Here is a 15,210-nt window from a genome sequence, read left to right as displayed (position 1 = left end):
CTTAGACATGAGACCAGCTCCTAGGTGGTCTCAAACTCTTGTTTTCCCGTAGAGCAGAAACCAACCTGTTCCTTTCCTGAAGAACGTGAGAAGAGCCTACTGGATCAGGCCAGTGGCCCAGCTAGTCCAGCACCCAACCAGATGCCTACAGGAAACCTGCAAGCAGGATTTGACCCCAAGAGCCCTCTCCTGTCCTGTAGTTTCCAGCAACTGGTATTCAGAAACATTGAAGGCAGAGCATAGCCATTTTGACTAGCAGCCATCAATAGCCCTTGTGCCTCCAGGAATTTATCTAATCCTCCTGATGTGTTGGACTACAGCTCCCATCCCATCATATGGTCCCACTGGCTGGGGCTGATGGGACTTGTAGTCCAAAACTGTTTGGTAAAGGCTGCTGAAAGAGTAGGGCAGAGCTTTCCAAACTTTTCATGTTGGTGACACACTTTTCAGACGTGCATCATTTCGCAACACAGTAATTCAGTTTTACTAGCAATCCGGAGGTTGTGGTTGTTGTTTAGTCGTTTAGTCTTGTCCGACTCTTCGTGACCCCCTGGACCAGAGCATGCCAGGCCCTCCTGTCTTCCACTGCTTCCCGCAGTTTGGTCAGACTCATGCTGGTAGCTTTGAGAACACTGTCCAACCATCTTGTCCTCCGTCATCGCCTTCTCCTTGTGCCCTCCATCTTTCCCAACATCAGGGTCTTTCCCAGGGAGTCTTCTCTTCTCATGAGGTGGCCAAAGTATTGGAGCCTCAGCCTCAGGATCCGTCCTTCCAGTGAGCACTCAGGGCTGATTTCCTTCAGAATGGAGAGGTTTGATCTTCTTGTAGTCCACGGGACTCTCAAGAGTCTCCTCCAGCACCAGAATTCAAAACCGTAACTCCTTTCCAGCCCCTGAAGGAACGCAGAGAGCGTTCTTCTGACACATCTACAAACTGCAGCCGACACACTAACGCAGGGGTCAGCAAACTTTTCCAGCAGGGGGCCGGTCCACTGTCCCACAGACCTTGTGGGGGGACTGGACTATATTTTTTGGGGGGAAATGAACAAATTCCTATGCCCCACAAATAACGGAGAGATGCATTTTAAATAAAAGGACATATTCTACTCATGGAAAAACACGCTGATTCCCGGACCGTCCGCGGGCCGGATTTAGAAGGCAATTGGGTCGGATCCGGCCCCCGGGCCTTAGTTTGCCTACCCATGCACTAACATGTCGCGACACACAGGTCAGAAAGCTCCAGATTAAGAGGTGTGTGTGTGTGTGCGTGTGTATGCAGTTGGGAACTGACTAACAAAATCTGAAGAGCTTGGAGGAGGTAGGAATGCCTTTTTTGTCTCCACACGAATCACATAATCAAAAAGGGCTTTCACTCCTGCCCTCCCATCTTCTCTTGAAGATAACAAAACCGATATATTATATGCCGATAGTATTACCTGCATGCTTTTCTCACACACGTGGCTCAGAGTCATAGACTGAAGAAACAACCTGGGACTTCATGCGCAAAGGGAACCCCACACCTTGAAGCTTCAGGTGCGTCTGTCGAGTCCTTAATGCCGCCTGTGTTGCCGTGGAGGGCTTTGCCGTAGAACAAGCGAAAAGTTTTCGATTGATTTCTTAGTATATTGTTCCACAACAGCTCCAAGATCAGCACATCTGATCTTAAAACTTGTCTGGGGGCAAGGAAGGGACTTTAGAAGTTCCAACTTAAAATGCTCTAAATTATTCCTTATTACAGTGGTACCTTGGGTTAAGTACTTAATTCGTTCTGGAGGTCCGTTCTTAACCTGAAACTGTTCTTAACCTGAAGCACCACTTTAGCTAATGGGGCCTCCTGCTGCCGCTGGAGTACGATTTCTGTTCTCATCCTGAAGCAAAGTTCTTAACCCGAGGTACGATTTCTGGGTTAGCGGAGTCTGTAACCTGAAGCGTATGTAACCCGAGGTACCACTGTACTACCTTTTAAACCATCCCAGTGTGGCATAAATGATCTCTCCATCATCATTACCCCCCCAATTTTATACTTGCACCAACCCTGTAAAGTGGGCCAGAGAGTGATTGGCCTAAGGTCATGCAGGGAACTTCAAGGCTGAGATTTGAAACTGCCCGTCCGTGGTCCTGGTCTGATGAGTAAAAAAAGAAACACCATACTGGCAAAATGTATGTCTCTGAAGCGTAGATATTTGAAGATCTGGGAATAATCCTGAATCCTTTTTGACCCAACGTTTTACCACGTCATCAAGCACTATGCTATGTGCTGAAGTGATGCTATATTTAATCAGGTCCAAAATGTTTCACATAACAGCTATTTTAAGAAGAGTTGCCAGACAACCAGTTTGGACACAGTTGCAATATGGAGTGGTTTGCCTACATGCCTGTGAACATTCACTAGAAATAATAATAATAACAACCTTTTGTTGCTGTAGAATTTGAGGCTACCAAGAAATCAGAGGACCTATTTGAGAGGCACTAAGAGAAGAATAGGTGAATCATCCCGCAGACTTCTGTTCCATCACAATATTGTGTTAATAAAAAGCATTCTAGAGTCCCAGGTGTATTTTGATTAACTTACTTTTGCTCCTCTGAGAAAGTAATTTAACAAACCCAGTTCCCAAACCCTGTAGAAGGTAGATTAGGAACATCAAATAAATCAACAATGTACGCAAGCAAAACTCTGTGGATTATAAAGGGCATTCTTCTTATACTGCCCGTTAAATAAGGACCCTAAAAGAGATTTATTTATGATACTACTACTTAGAAATCTCTCTGGAATAACAGATCCTGTCAGGATTATTGATTTGCTAGCAGATAAAATACTGATAAAATACATGATCTGTAAGACAGCTTTCTTTGCTGGGGAAAAAAGAGAGCAAGCGACCTTGCTAAGTCCACCACTCTGAATAGACTCTAGAGGCATCCTGTTAAAATCTTTTAAAAACAAGAAAACCCCAAAATTTATTTGTACGTATTATGAATCTGGAGTTTGTTTGTGAAATCCTAACCGGGTTCCCCCCCTCCTTTTTTTGCTACGATCTTTGTTTTTTTGGTGAGTTTTTTAAGCAAACAAAACTGACTGAGAAGGAAATCTTACACAGATTTACTTGGAAGTCCCAATTCTGATTAAGATTCACTACTGAGTATACACGTATGAGTGGTGGCTTTTCCACACACGCCAGTTAGGCAACATATTCCACAGGGATTTTGTGTGTGTGTACTTCCTGTGACAGCAAACACACAAATGCATCCATTCCTGTGGCACCTTCAACAACTGATAGATTCATTGTGGCACCTGCCGCAGAGTCTTCTTCATCGGTTGGGTGAAGCTAATCTGTTCTTTCAGTTACTTGGTAAATTACTGCAGTCCTGGGCTGCCGCAGCTGCTCTTGAACTTGCACACTTCTGAACTTGGCACAGAAGTATCACACACAGGCACTACTTACACTCCATGGCCCCATTACAATATTTGCGTGTACAGATCTGCTGAGAATCATGCCACAGCACAAATCGGTTAAGTTTTCAAGTTGCTAGAAGACTCTGCTTTGTATAGCCAATAGAGAGTTGCATTACTGGTAAACACACAAGTAGCGCTTAACTACAACCAACTCCCAATGGATTGCACTTAGGGTACCCTACCCCTCGCCTATTCCCCAAAAGAGACCCCTGTGTTGAACTTTCGGCGACATCTAGATTTATTTGCTTAAATTAATCTGAAGACAGAAATGATAAGCTCCGTAGGCTGACATCCTCCGATCTCTTTGCTTAGGCAGCATCAAAGAGAGACAAATGCGGATGACTTTCAGAAAGGTGTTAAATAAAGCCCCATTTTTTAAAAAAACCCATTTTTTTTACTCATCCGTCCAAACCAGCCCTCTTCAAATAATCCCAATTCCTTCCCATCACTCTGTCGCTCATTTTCTGGGGCTGGCATTGCAATCATGCCTTATAGCAATTTAACCCGAAGCTCGTTGTCAGATGTGTTACTTGACTCGATGAAAGAAGCGGTTGCCGCGAAGTTCCCGGCCGAAAAGCCTTCCTTTCTTCACGGCCCGGGGGCAGACCCCCCGGGCTACCTTATGCCGGACCTCCCGCGCCCGCTTCTTAAAAGCAGCATTTGCTATTTTCGTCGAAAAGCAAAAGTTTGCAAATTTTCAGGCCGGGAGAGCGAGCCGAGGCTGAGTTCCCCGCTCTTTTCCGGAGGAGCCCTGCCACCCCGGAGCGTGAAAACCAGGTGTCCGAAAGCCCGCATCCTCCCCTTCGATCCAACCCGGAACGGGAGGGATCCGCGGACGGGACTCGGAGTAATCGACTCTTTTGTGCGGGTTAAGAAACACAAAAGTTGCCCGGACCAGGAGCCCAGGTCTGGCTGTCAAAGCGCCGTGCTCGGAACGCACCAATCAGCGCGCAGCTCCTCCCCTATAAATACGAGGCAGCGCCGCCGCCGCGTCCATTCAGCTTCTGCTTTGGTGACTCGACGGTGTGCTCGGGGGGCGGTATAGTTTCGGATCAGGATGACTGAAGAGGTTCCCGCCGCGCCCGTCGCCGCGCTGCCGGCTGTCAAGGCTCCGGCGAAGAAGGCCAAGAAGGCGTCGGCCGCCGCCCCGAAGTCCCGCAAGGCCTCGGGCCCCAGCGTGACGGAGCTGCTGACCCAGGCGGTGACGGCGTCCAAGGAGCGCGGCGGCGTCTCCCTGGCCGCGCTGAAGAAGTCGCTGGCGGCCGCCGGCTACGACGTGGAGCGGAACAACAGCCGCATCAAGCTGGGCCTGAAGAGCCTGGTGACCCGGGGGATCCTGCTGCAGACCAAGGGCACGGGCGCCTCGGGCTCCTTTAAGCTCAATAAGAAGCAGGCGGACAACAAGGACAAGGCGCCCAAGAAGAAGCCGGCGGCGGCGGCCGCGAAAAGTAAAAAGCCCGCGGCCAAGAAGCCCGCCAGCGCCGCCAAGAAGGTGAAGAAGGCAGCCGCCACCAAGAAGGGCGTCAAGAAGCCGGCTAAGAAGCCCGCGGCAGGCGCCAGGAAGGCCGCCAAGAGCCCCAAGAAGCCCAAGGCGGCGGCGGCCAAAAGCAAGAAGGCCGCCAAGAGCCCCGCCAAGGCGAAGGCAGCTAAGCCCAAAGCGAAGCCCAAGACCCCCAAGGCGAAAGTCGCCAAGCCCAAGAAGGCGGCGCCGAAAAAGAAGTAGGAAGGACCCGCTCGGCTTCCGCGAGAGGCAGCAGCGCTCCTCGTTAACCCCAAAGGCTCTTTTAAGAGCCACCCACAAATTCAAAGAAAGTGCTGAATTTCCCTTGCCATGTGAGGTGTTTCGATCATGTGGTGCAAGTGCCGCAGTTGGTAGAATCGTAGTGTGTCCAATCCCTTGCACAGTCTCTCCCCTCCCAATTCGAAACCATACCAGACCCCGCTGAGCAATTGTGTGCTAGTAGTAAGGTTATTGCTGCAATTCTAGGCTTTTCTTTTAATCGGGTATCCTGTTGCTCATTTCCCCAGGCCGGCTTTTTTATCCGTGCCAAGTCACTTGACATTGTTTCTGCAACTTTGTTTTACGGGGGGGGGGGGGACACCACGTGGCGAAAGCAAGTGGTTGCTTCCATGATACTGTTTTTAGACGGGAGGGGGAGGGTAAAAATGGATTTGCTTTCCCTTAGTGAATGCTAGCTACCGCAGGGCCTAAAACGGGGGGAAAGTCGCTAGAGGAGGATACAAATCGAAGGGGCAAGATCCATGTGAGACGCCTGTAAACTGCATAGAAGTACCACGCCGCCGTGTCCACTTAAAACATTCCCAGCAACTGGTGCTTAATGCACAATACCTAACTGGCAATTGAACATAATATTGCAGTAATTAACAGCTTTTTAAGATTATGTGGTGGCTCTTAAAAGAGCCTTTGGGTTTTTGAACGTAGGAGGCCTACTTTGACAACGAATATCTTAAGCTCTTTCTCCGCGGATGCGGCGAGCCAACTGGATGTCTTTGGGCATGATGGTGACCCGCTTGGCGTGGATGGCGCACAGGTTGGTATCTTCGAAAAGGCCCACCAGGTAAGCCTCGCTCGCCTCCTGAAGGGCCATCACCGCAGAGCTCTGGAAGCGCAGGTCAGTCTTGAAATCCTGCGCGATCTCCCGCACTAGACGCTGGAAGGGCAGCTTGCGAATCAGCAGCTCGGTCGACTTCTGGTAGCGACGGATTTCTCGCAGGGCGACAGTCCCAGGGCGGTAGCGGTGAGGCTTCTTCACGCCCCCGGTGGCCGGGGCGCTCTTCCGGGCGGCTTTGGTCGCCAGCTGCTTCCGAGGCGCCTTCCCGCCGGTGGACTTGCGAGCGGTCTGCTTGGTACGAGCCATGGCGAGCAAAGTGAAGGACTCTCTTCAGCAAATGAGACAAAGAGCCCGGTTGCTGGTTATTTATAGACCGCTCTCGCAGTCTTGATTGGCTGAAGACTGAGCATTGTCAGTTGGAAAGTTTGAATTTCCTGGGCTGAACAGCAATTGGCTAGACAAGATCACGCAAGAGGGCAAAGTGGGGCGGGGCCACAGCCTGTTTTTTTTCTCCCGCCAGGACTCTCATTGAGCAGCTGCAAACAGAGTGCATTTGATTGGACGAAATTGAGACCTAGTTCTGCAACGTACAAAAGTACGCCTAAGTTTTCATTCTGGTCGGACATTTCTCTATATAAGGAGAGGGAGCCCTTCCTTATGCTACATTTTGTTATTTTGTGTCGTTATAGGAAGGTTGCTTGGCAAGCATGTCTGGGCGTGGAAAAGGCGGGAAAGGTTTGGGCAAGGGAGGCGCCAAGAGGCATCGCAAGGTGCTTCGTGACAACATCCAGGGCATCACGAAGCCTGCAATCCGCCGCCTGGCTCGCCGTGGCGGAGTCAAGCGTATCTCGGGCTTGATCTACGAGGAGACCCGCGGCGTCCTGAAGGTCTTTCTGGAAAATGTCATCCGCGACGCCGTGACTTACACCGAGCATGCAAAGAGGAAGACTGTAACCGCCATGGATGTCGTGTACGCTCTGAAACGCCAGGGTCGTACTCTGTACGGCTTTGGTGGCTAATTCTAGATATCAAGGCTGCAGCTTAAAGCCAAAGGCCCTTTTAAGGGCCGCCCACCTTTTCATGAAAAGAGTTATATACTTTCCCTTATTTTCTTTATTGATATACTTAATCCAAAACTTTAGACAGTGCTTTTTGAAACTACCAGTAATCTTTCAGAATATTTACTTTTTGTTTAATAATAATAAAGAAAAATTTTGGTAGGAAATTACATATTCCAGAAATATTTTTTCTTAGATCTTCCCGCTACATTCCCATTCTCTTGCCATACTAGTAACACCCTGAGAACCACTGCTTTACAATAGCGCCTGTATTTAAACATAGGCACGTACATGTGTTATTTGGGCGAAGGGTGGAGACGCCAACCTTCAGATCCTTGGTAGAATGAATAATGGGAACAGGAAGAAAGGCAGACCGAGCGCATGGGCTTAGCCAGAATTTTTGTTTTGGGGGCGTGCTGGCTTTTAAGATGGCAGCAGCGAGTGCAGTGCTTATAAATTCACAATATAGCGTTCTCAGAAATCCAGTCTGAAACTTTCAGCAATATAACCTCAGCTCTCTTATGACAGGGTGGACGGCTCTGAAAAGAGCCTTTGTGAACACCAGACGCCGCGGTCTGATTTTTACTGGGCCTTCACTTTGTGATCTTGGGCAGGACGCCGCCCTGGGGGACGGTGCCTTTGGCCAGCAGCTTGTTCAGCTCCTGGTCGTTGCGGATGGCCAGCTGCAGGTGCCGAGGGATGATACGCGCCTTCATGTTGTCCCGCGCCGCGTTGCCGGCCAGCTCCAGGATCTCGGCAGTCAGGTACTCCAGCACCGCCGCCGTGTAGACAGGGGCTCCGGCTCCCACGCGCTTCGCGTAGTGCCCTTTGCGAAGCAGGCGGTGTACTCGACCCACAGGGAACTGCAAGCCCGCCCTGGACGAGCGAGACTTCGCCTTGCCCTTGGCTTTGCCGCCCTGCTTTCCACGGTCAGACATCATACAGCCAAATCCACCAAGAACTACAACAACGAAGAGCAGAATGAGAAACACAATCTTGCAAGCCGCCTATTTATTTACTCCCGATGGATTCTTTCTGTCAAATTTGATTGGGTGAAAGAGAGATAGGATGTACTTAGCACCCAATGAGAATGTGTCTTCTTGCAACCAACCAGAATGTTACATTTAAATTACGCAATATGCTTGTGCGAGCCAATAGAAATATCACATGGGAGGAGTTTATATTTCCATGTTCCGCTTTCAAAAAAGGGGGGGGGTTACGTCATTGCTCTTCCGTCTGAGAAATTAACGATGGTGACCATATTAGATTGTGTTAAAAAACGAAAAGGAATAACTTTGATTGGTGTTTTTTCTTAACGTGACAAACTATGACCAGTACATTCAGAGCACAATATAAAATTACAGTCAAACAAGCAAACTACATTCTCTTTTGTCTCTGCACGCGTGTAAATACTGTATTGGGAAAGGCATGTGTCCTTGTACTTCTGCCACAGGAGCGAAAGCTAATAGCGTAATAGGAGACCAGAACGTCCTTCATCGAGGCAGCACCCAATGCCTTATTGTTATTTTTTAAATGTATAGACTCAGGCTGATCGTTATCCTCATTTAATTGTGGGCTAAGGGAGTGGTTTACAAGAACCATGCAATGAAAGACGCTAGATGGATTAGATGACCATTGGGATCCCTTCCAACTCTACAATTTTATAATTCTAATGCGACATAAACCTCTGAAATTTACAGTATGCTTTTCTAATTCCTGCTCCTCACAATTTTGCAAATGTTAGGATAAGAGTTTTCAGGTTCTGTTTTACTCTTTTCCCCGCCTCTACGCTACTATTTTGTTTTTCCATTCTGTTCTGCACCATTTCCAGATTACAGTACTGTACCAGTACTTAGTATCACCGGACAGAATCATAATTTTGTAAATTATGAAACGTGTCTATAACTCTCCTGGCTGCACTATCCTCCCCAAATCAAAGGCACATATCTGTTTCAGGAGATAGTTCGCTTTTGATTGGAGATTTTAAAATGACCAGAAGCTGATTGGTGAAAGTATAGCCTATAGCGTTATGGAGTTTGGAAAGAGGGCGTGGCTCAGTCAAAGGCTAACATGTCCCTCTTCAGTCTTCCCTCTGGTCGGACCTTGCTGTATAAAAGAAGCAGCTGCGCCACTCTTCGCTTACTTCTTTCTTGAAGAGCACAGAGTGTTGTCTTTGTTACCATGTCTGGTCGTGGAAAAGGCGGGAAAGGTTTGGGCAAGGGAGGCGCCAAGAGGCATCGCAAGGTGCTTCGTGACAACATCCAGGGCATCACGAAGCCTGCAATCCGCCGCCTGGCTCGCCGTGGCGGAGTCAAGCGCATCTCGGGCTTGATCTACGAGGAGACCCGCGGCGTCCTGAAGGTCTTTCTGGAGAATGTAATCCGAGATGCCGTGACTTACACTGAGCATGCTAAGAGGAAGACTGTGACCGCCATGGATGTCGTGTACGCTCTGAAGCGCCAGGGCCGCACTCTGTACGGCTTCGGTGGCTAATCGGGATACCAAAACTATTACAAACGAGCTCAAAGGCCCTTTTAAGGGCCGCCCACCTTTTCATGAAAAGAGCTGACACAGTTTGGGTTGCTAAAAGCGTTTTTTGCTTAGGTAACCTTGGTTATCGGAATTTTATATGAACCACTTTGGAAAGTGCAGTAAATGCTTGGGATTGTGCCAGACTTGCCCAGTAATGCGGTGAGGCGATTTAAATCATAGCTGGGAAGTCGTGTAAAAAACTCATTTTGGTATATTCAGTGGAGGCAATGAAGGATAATTGTCATTAATAGCAGCAATACTGATCGGTAGACGTTGGAAACGTAGAAAAATGGTGATCTGAGAGAGCACTAACCTAAAAACGGGCTAGGAGGGCAGCAAAAATACCGAGACTACAAGACTGACTGCGTTGCCTTCATGTTGATATTAACAACTTTCAGTCTCTTTCCCCAAACTTTAGAAGCCTATAGCGTGTCTAAAAGATACAAAGTGTTGCTAGGCGGGTGATGGATGGGGAAACAGGTGATTTCTACACTTTCCGACCTACCTAGCTGCTGGCTCCACTATTCCGGGATCAGCTTTTTGGGGTGAGCCAACTCCATGCAGCTTCTTGCCCGGGGGTTACCTTCCTCTGCTATTAACACCCCACCCCGCTCCAAAGCTGCTTTGCGGCAGACAGCTCCTGTTTCCAGAGCTTTACTCCGCAACGTTGCTGGTGAAAAGAAACCCCTTGCCTTACTACACGCTTCGGGTGCAAGAACGTGCATTTCTTAAAGGCAGCCCTGGAAGCGCAGCAAACTCTTTCGGGAAATCGGTGATTCATAACAGAGCCTGCGGAGGGGCGGGGGGGGGGGTTTCGCTGCTCAAAGGAAAACGTGAGATGCTTGCAGCCAAACCTTGCTTTCTATATACTGTACTCACCTTTAGCTTCCGAGAGACGGCGCTGATTGGATGAGAATGGAACTCGCTCACCAATGAAGACGTGGCTTTATCGCTCTAGCCAATCAGAATGCTGGTTCCGGAAATAACCAATAAGGTTCCCCCTAAAAAAACCCCTCTATGGAGGTTTTTTAGCAGAGGCTGGATGACCATATGTCAGGAATGATCTAGCTGAGATTCCAGCATTGCAGGGGGTCAGACTAGATGACCCTCGGGGGTTCTAGATGTCAAAGAGAAAAACAACTACCAGACTTTTAGAAACATCTCAAGGCAGCCCTGTTTAGGGAAGTTTTAATGTTTAATAGATTATTGAATTTTAATATTCTGTTGGAAGCCGCCCAGAGCAGCTGGGGAAACCCAGCCAGATTGGCGGGGTATAAATAATAAATTATTATTATTATTATTATTTCTTCCAAATCTACAATTCTGTGATTCTGTGAAATGGCTAGCTTAGCTCCTGGAAACGGAATAACGAAGGCTGCCATTCCAGCACTGGGGAAACGGAGGAGCAGAGCTCATTTGAATGGCTCTGCAGCGACAGGCCAGCTGCATCAGGCCTCCTCTCCCTCAAATGTCATTAAGGGTTAAACCACAGAGCCAAGGACTTGCTGATCAGAAGGTTCGTGGTTCGAATCCCCGCGACGGGGTGAGCTCCCGTTGCTCGGTCCCTGCTCCTGCCCACCTAGCAGTTCGAAAGCACGTCAAAGTACAAGTAGATAAATAGGTACCGCTCCAGCGGGAAGGTAAACGGCGTTTCCGTGCACTGCTCTGGTTTCTCCAGAAGCGGCTTAGTCATGCTGGCCACATGACCCAGAAGCTGTACGCCGGCTCCCTCGGCCAATAAAGCGAGATGAGCGCCGCAACCCCCGAGTCGGCCACGACTGGACCTAATGGTCAGGGGTCCCCTTTACCCCCTTTACCTCAGTGGCAGAGATAGGAAGTAGAGATCATTACATCCACTTAGCCTAAGGCCCCAGCTACTGCCTCTGAACTATGCCTGCTGGTCAGGAGGATTTTGGCCATCGCATGGGAGAAGAGAGTCTCAAATATATGGTCTCCCAAGCCCACAATCCCAGCATGTTCGCACTCCTGTCTCAGCGACTTTTATTTATTTCATTTTCAGTTTAATGTCTCAGCGACTTCTATGCTGGCTTGGTGATGTCCACAGAACTGAAGAGGGCAGGATCCCCAAGAATGTGCTCTGTGGGAAGTTGGCTTCAGGCACCAAGTCCATTGGCAGACCAACTCTGCGTTACAAAGATGTCTGCAAGGTTGACCTGAAGGTTGGCGATATCAACCCCACCGTGTGGGAATCCCTTGCAGACAACCACTGGGTCTGGAGATAGTCTTGTTGTGCATCCATAGCAGTGACCACAGAAGGAATGTTTAGGGAAGCTTTTAATGTTTAATAGGTTATTGTATTTTAGTGTTTTGTTGGAAGCCGCCCAGAGTGGCTGGGGAAACCCAGCCAGATGGGCGGGGTATAAATAATAAATTATTATTATTATTATTATTATTATTATTATTATTATGAATGACTGCAGTGAGAAGAAATGCCATTGCACATCAGCAGCAGCAAAACATGTCTCTCCCCTATTGTCCCTACAGCCACAGCAGGCACTGCAACCTTCAAACAGTTCGATTTCACCAGCAATAGTGCTCTCCTCCATCGTCTCCCAAGACAGACGGAAGCCAGCAACAGGCCAATATGGGAACAACTATCTAGAAATTGGTGCCTGAGTTTATTCTCCTCTTCCCTCCTTGTTCCTTTTTCCTTGTGTGTTGTGTGATTTTTTTTTAAAAAATGGGTCTGTTTGCTTATTTATTAGAATGTAAGCATGCAGGTAGCAAATGTCTTGTTTCATATAAGCCAGTCTGGGAGCCTTTTTTGGCTGAAGAGCAGGGGACAAATGCTCTAAATAAGTAAACAAATAAAGATGACCCATTTCAAATCCTTGCGTTTATTTTTAATTCCATTTTTGCCAACCCCTCCCCCCCCCAAGCTACCCCCGCCCCAGGGTCGTAAGCAACAGCTGCCCATAGCCTACAGGGGATGGTGTTGAATCCTGTATTTTTTAAATAGTTTTATTTATTTATTAACGTTCTTATGTTACATCGGAAAACATTGTCATATTACATCACAAGGCTTATTATAATATAATTTTCAGCATGTATACAAAGTTTATGTACAAAGTTTATATACCCGTTGTTTGGTCCCAGCTCCTGTCAACCTAGCAGTTCGAAAGCACCGCAAAGTGCAAGTAGATAAAAAGGGACCGCTCCCCGGCGGGAAGGTAAACGGCGTTTCCGTGCGCTGCTCTGGTTCGCCAGAAGTGGCTTAGTCCTGCTGGCCACATGACCCGGAAGCTGTCTGCGGACAAGCGCCGGTTCCCGGCCTATAGAGCGAGATGAGCGCGCAACCCCAGAGTCGGTCACGACTGGACCTGATGGTCAGGGGTACCTTTACCTTTACATACCTAAAGAAAAGAAACAAGGACAAAAATCTATTTCAAAATCATATACAGTGGTACCTCAGGTTAAGTACTTAATTCGTTCCGGAGGTCCGTACTTAACCTGAAACTGTTCTTAACCAGAAGCACCACTTTAGCTAATGGGGCCTCCTGCTGCCGCCACGCCACTGGAGCACAATTTCTGTTCTCATCCTGAAGCAAAGTTCTTAACCTGAAGCACTATTTCTGGGTTAGTGGAGTCTGTAACCTGAAGCGTATGTAACCTGAGGTACCACTGTACGTATGTACCAACACTTTGGACTTCCTGTCTATCCCATTGTATATTCCTTTTTTAACAAATGAATGTACTCTTATTATTGTATATTTCTTTCCATTTTATCTAATACATTCCTATATCAATATATACCCTAGGTCTTATTTCTCAACTCAGTCTCTCTCCAACGTCAATCGAATGCTAGCATAGATAGCGAACCTTTACTGTATTTTTGAACATATATCTTATATCTATCCCACTTTTCCACAATTTTTTGTTTTGAATTGCTTCTCAGGCTATTTGTCAACTGCGCCATTTCAGCAAATTCTTGTAGCTTGTTATGCCAATCTGTTATTGTCAGGACTTCTTCTTCCCTCCACCCCTGTCTGAGCTGCAGGCGTTGCATGAATCCTGTATTTAAATTAGGTGTAATTCGAAGGAAGTCTGTCCCTTGTTCAGAAAAAGTAGCAGCCGTTGTAGCCTCCCTGTGTTTTAGCCACAACCACCCCCATTCCCACCGCAAAATATTGTGGAAGGTTTGGCTGCAACAGAAGCGACTGCAACAGCCCTACAATGTCATCTACCTTAAGTTTAAAACAGATATACACAGTTAAGAGACACAAGAAAATCCAGCTTTTGCTACATTAGCTGAGAAGGTAGGTTTGCTTTTGGCCTCTAGAGGCCGCTAGAAGCCAGGAGCACATTTTTCCAAGGGAGCTGTTCCAGCAGCACCTAGAATATTTACTGTCTCCCTCCCACTGTAAACGTCTGACATTCCTTCTTTGTGAATTTAAAGCAAAGGCAAAAAGCACCAGACTCCTTCGATAAGTGCTCAGCCAAATATATTATGATTACCTACATGTCTCAAACTAAAAGAGGGGAAAATGATCCCCGACTAATTAAGCAACAATGTAAAATTTAAAAAGACAAGAGCAAGAAGATTCAATTAGCTTTGTAATAAGTCTATTTACACAAAATCTTATGGCTGTGGTGGCCGGATTTTAGTCATTTCCTCACTAGGATGGGCAAAGTGAGAAACGCTCTTGAGACTTGCTTGTTTCAAAGTCCCTCCTTTCCTTATTAGGAGGCATTAGCTAAATATTTATTTAGAAAACCCAGATTCCCAGCAGGCAGATGCCTCAACAGAACTTCTCTAGCGCTCTCAAGGAAAGGTATATTCTTCCTTTTCCATTTCCGCCTTGCTGTTGAGTGTGGGTTTTTGTGGCAAAATTGCCAAGCTGCTTGTTTGGAAATGGTCAGGTATTTCTTTTACTCCTTAGATCAGGAGTCAGCAAACTTTTTCAGCAGGGGGCCGGTCCATTGTCCCTCAGACCTTGTGGGGGCCGGACTATATTTTGAAAGGAAAAAAAATAATGAACGAATTCCTATGCCCCACAAATAACCCAGAGATACACTTTCAATAAAAGGACACATTCTACTCAAAAACACACTGATTCCTGGACCATCCGCGGGCCGGATTTAGAAGGCGATTGGGCCGGATCCGGCCCCCGGGCCTTAGTTTGCCTACCCATGCCTTAGATCAAGATGTGTGCATATTGTGTGGGTTGCTGTCTGCTTGCTTTGTACGATTTTGCTGTCTGATAACTGGAATTTTGCTTCTGTGATTTTTTCCCTGCCATTTTTGTTTCATACAAGAAGCCCAGCTTTCTTTATTCCTTTGGTGTGAGAACTTATTATGGGCCTAAGGTTAAGGCTAAACATACATATGCATAAAAAGCGCATGTCTTAACTCCAGTAAAATATCGAAAACTTCTCGGCAGCGTGTATATGAAGGCATGTGAGTGCTTGCACACACTTGTGGGTTTGTGACACAGACTGTAACACCATTTCTGAGTATTTGGTGGCATTATGGTTTCTTCTTAAATACCCAGCATGATAACTGTCATATTGTACCAAAACAACAACAGCAGCACATCAGTAAGTTTTCTGTAAGGAGCGGCCTTCAGATTCCTTTC

At 47.4% G+C, this 15,210-nt stretch overlaps 3 protein-coding genes and 2 pseudogenes across 7 annotated transcripts; 3 read left to right on the top strand and 2 right to left on the bottom strand.

Annotated features, from left to right (window-relative positions):
- Window positions 1–3,676: 3,676 nt before the first annotated feature.
- LOC308460246 (histone H1.3 pseudogene) lies at window positions 3,677–5,502 on the top strand (annotated as a pseudogene). Its single transcript has one exon. The product of its transcript is annotated as a histone H1.3 pseudogene (transcript).
- Window positions 5,503–5,594: 92 nt separating this feature from the next.
- LOC308461988 (histone H3.2) lies at window positions 5,595–6,353 on the bottom strand. Its single transcript, XM_080979160.1, has one exon. The coding sequence runs from the start codon at window positions 6,327–6,329 to the stop codon at window positions 5,919–5,921; it is 411 nt and encodes a 136-aa protein (XP_080835286.1). The 5' UTR covers window positions 6,330–6,353; the 3' UTR covers window positions 5,595–5,918.
- A 199-nt stretch (window positions 6,354–6,552) lies between these two features.
- Window positions 6,553–7,122, top strand: LOC308461989 (histone H4). The gene is made up of 2 exons (XM_080979161.1): window positions 6,553–6,618; window positions 6,713–7,122. Exon 2 carries the CDS (start codon window positions 6,731–6,733, stop codon window positions 7,040–7,042), a length of 312 nt encoding a protein of 103 aa, XP_080835287.1. The 5' UTR covers window positions 6,553–6,618; window positions 6,713–6,730; the 3' UTR covers window positions 7,043–7,122.
- A 153-nt stretch (window positions 7,123–7,275) lies between these two features.
- Window positions 7,276–8,591, bottom strand: LOC308461803 (histone H2A pseudogene; annotated as a pseudogene). Its single transcript has one exon. The product of its transcript is annotated as a histone H2A pseudogene (transcript).
- Window positions 8,592–9,215: 624 nt separating this feature from the next.
- Window positions 9,216–12,086, top strand: LOC308462391 (histone H4). 3 transcript variants are annotated; one of them, XM_080980088.1, is made up of 2 exons: window positions 9,216–9,685; window positions 11,634–12,086. In XM_080980088.1, exon 1 carries the CDS (start codon window positions 9,263–9,265, stop codon window positions 9,572–9,574), a length of 312 nt encoding a protein of 103 aa, XP_080836214.1. In that variant the 5' UTR covers window positions 9,216–9,262; the 3' UTR covers window positions 9,575–9,685; window positions 11,634–12,086. The 3 variants fall into 3 exon arrangements, with proteins under 3 accessions (XP_080836214.1, XP_080836213.1, XP_080836212.1); XM_080980087.1 differs by having other exon boundaries at window positions 9,216–9,772; XM_080980086.1 differs by having other exon boundaries at window positions 9,216–10,607.
- The last annotated feature ends 3,124 nt before the right edge of the window (window positions 12,087–15,210 follow it).

Source organism: Podarcis pityusensis, assembly GCF_964106645.2.
Source record: "Podarcis pityusensis genome assembly, chromosome: 13".
NCBI classification, from domain to species: Eukaryota; Metazoa; Chordata; class Lepidosauria; order Squamata; family Lacertidae; genus Podarcis; species Podarcis pityusensis.
Note: the sequence above shows the minus strand (reverse complement) of the source record. Positions and strands in the feature narration are given on the sequence as shown.

What these genes read in the sequence shown, in the direction of transcription:
- LOC308462391 (XM_080980088.1), top strand. Translation starts at nt 9,263, where the DNA reads ATGTCTGGTCGTGGAAAAGGCGGGAAAGGTTTGGGCAAGGGAGGCGCC.
- LOC308461989 (XM_080979161.1), top strand. Translation starts at nt 6,731, where the DNA reads ATGTCTGGGCGTGGAAAAGGCGGGAAAGGTTTGGGCAAGGGAGGCGCC.
- LOC308461988 (XM_080979160.1), bottom strand. Translation starts at nt 6,329, where the DNA reads ATGGCTCGTACCAAGCAGACCGCTCGCAAGTCCACCGGCGGGAAGGCG.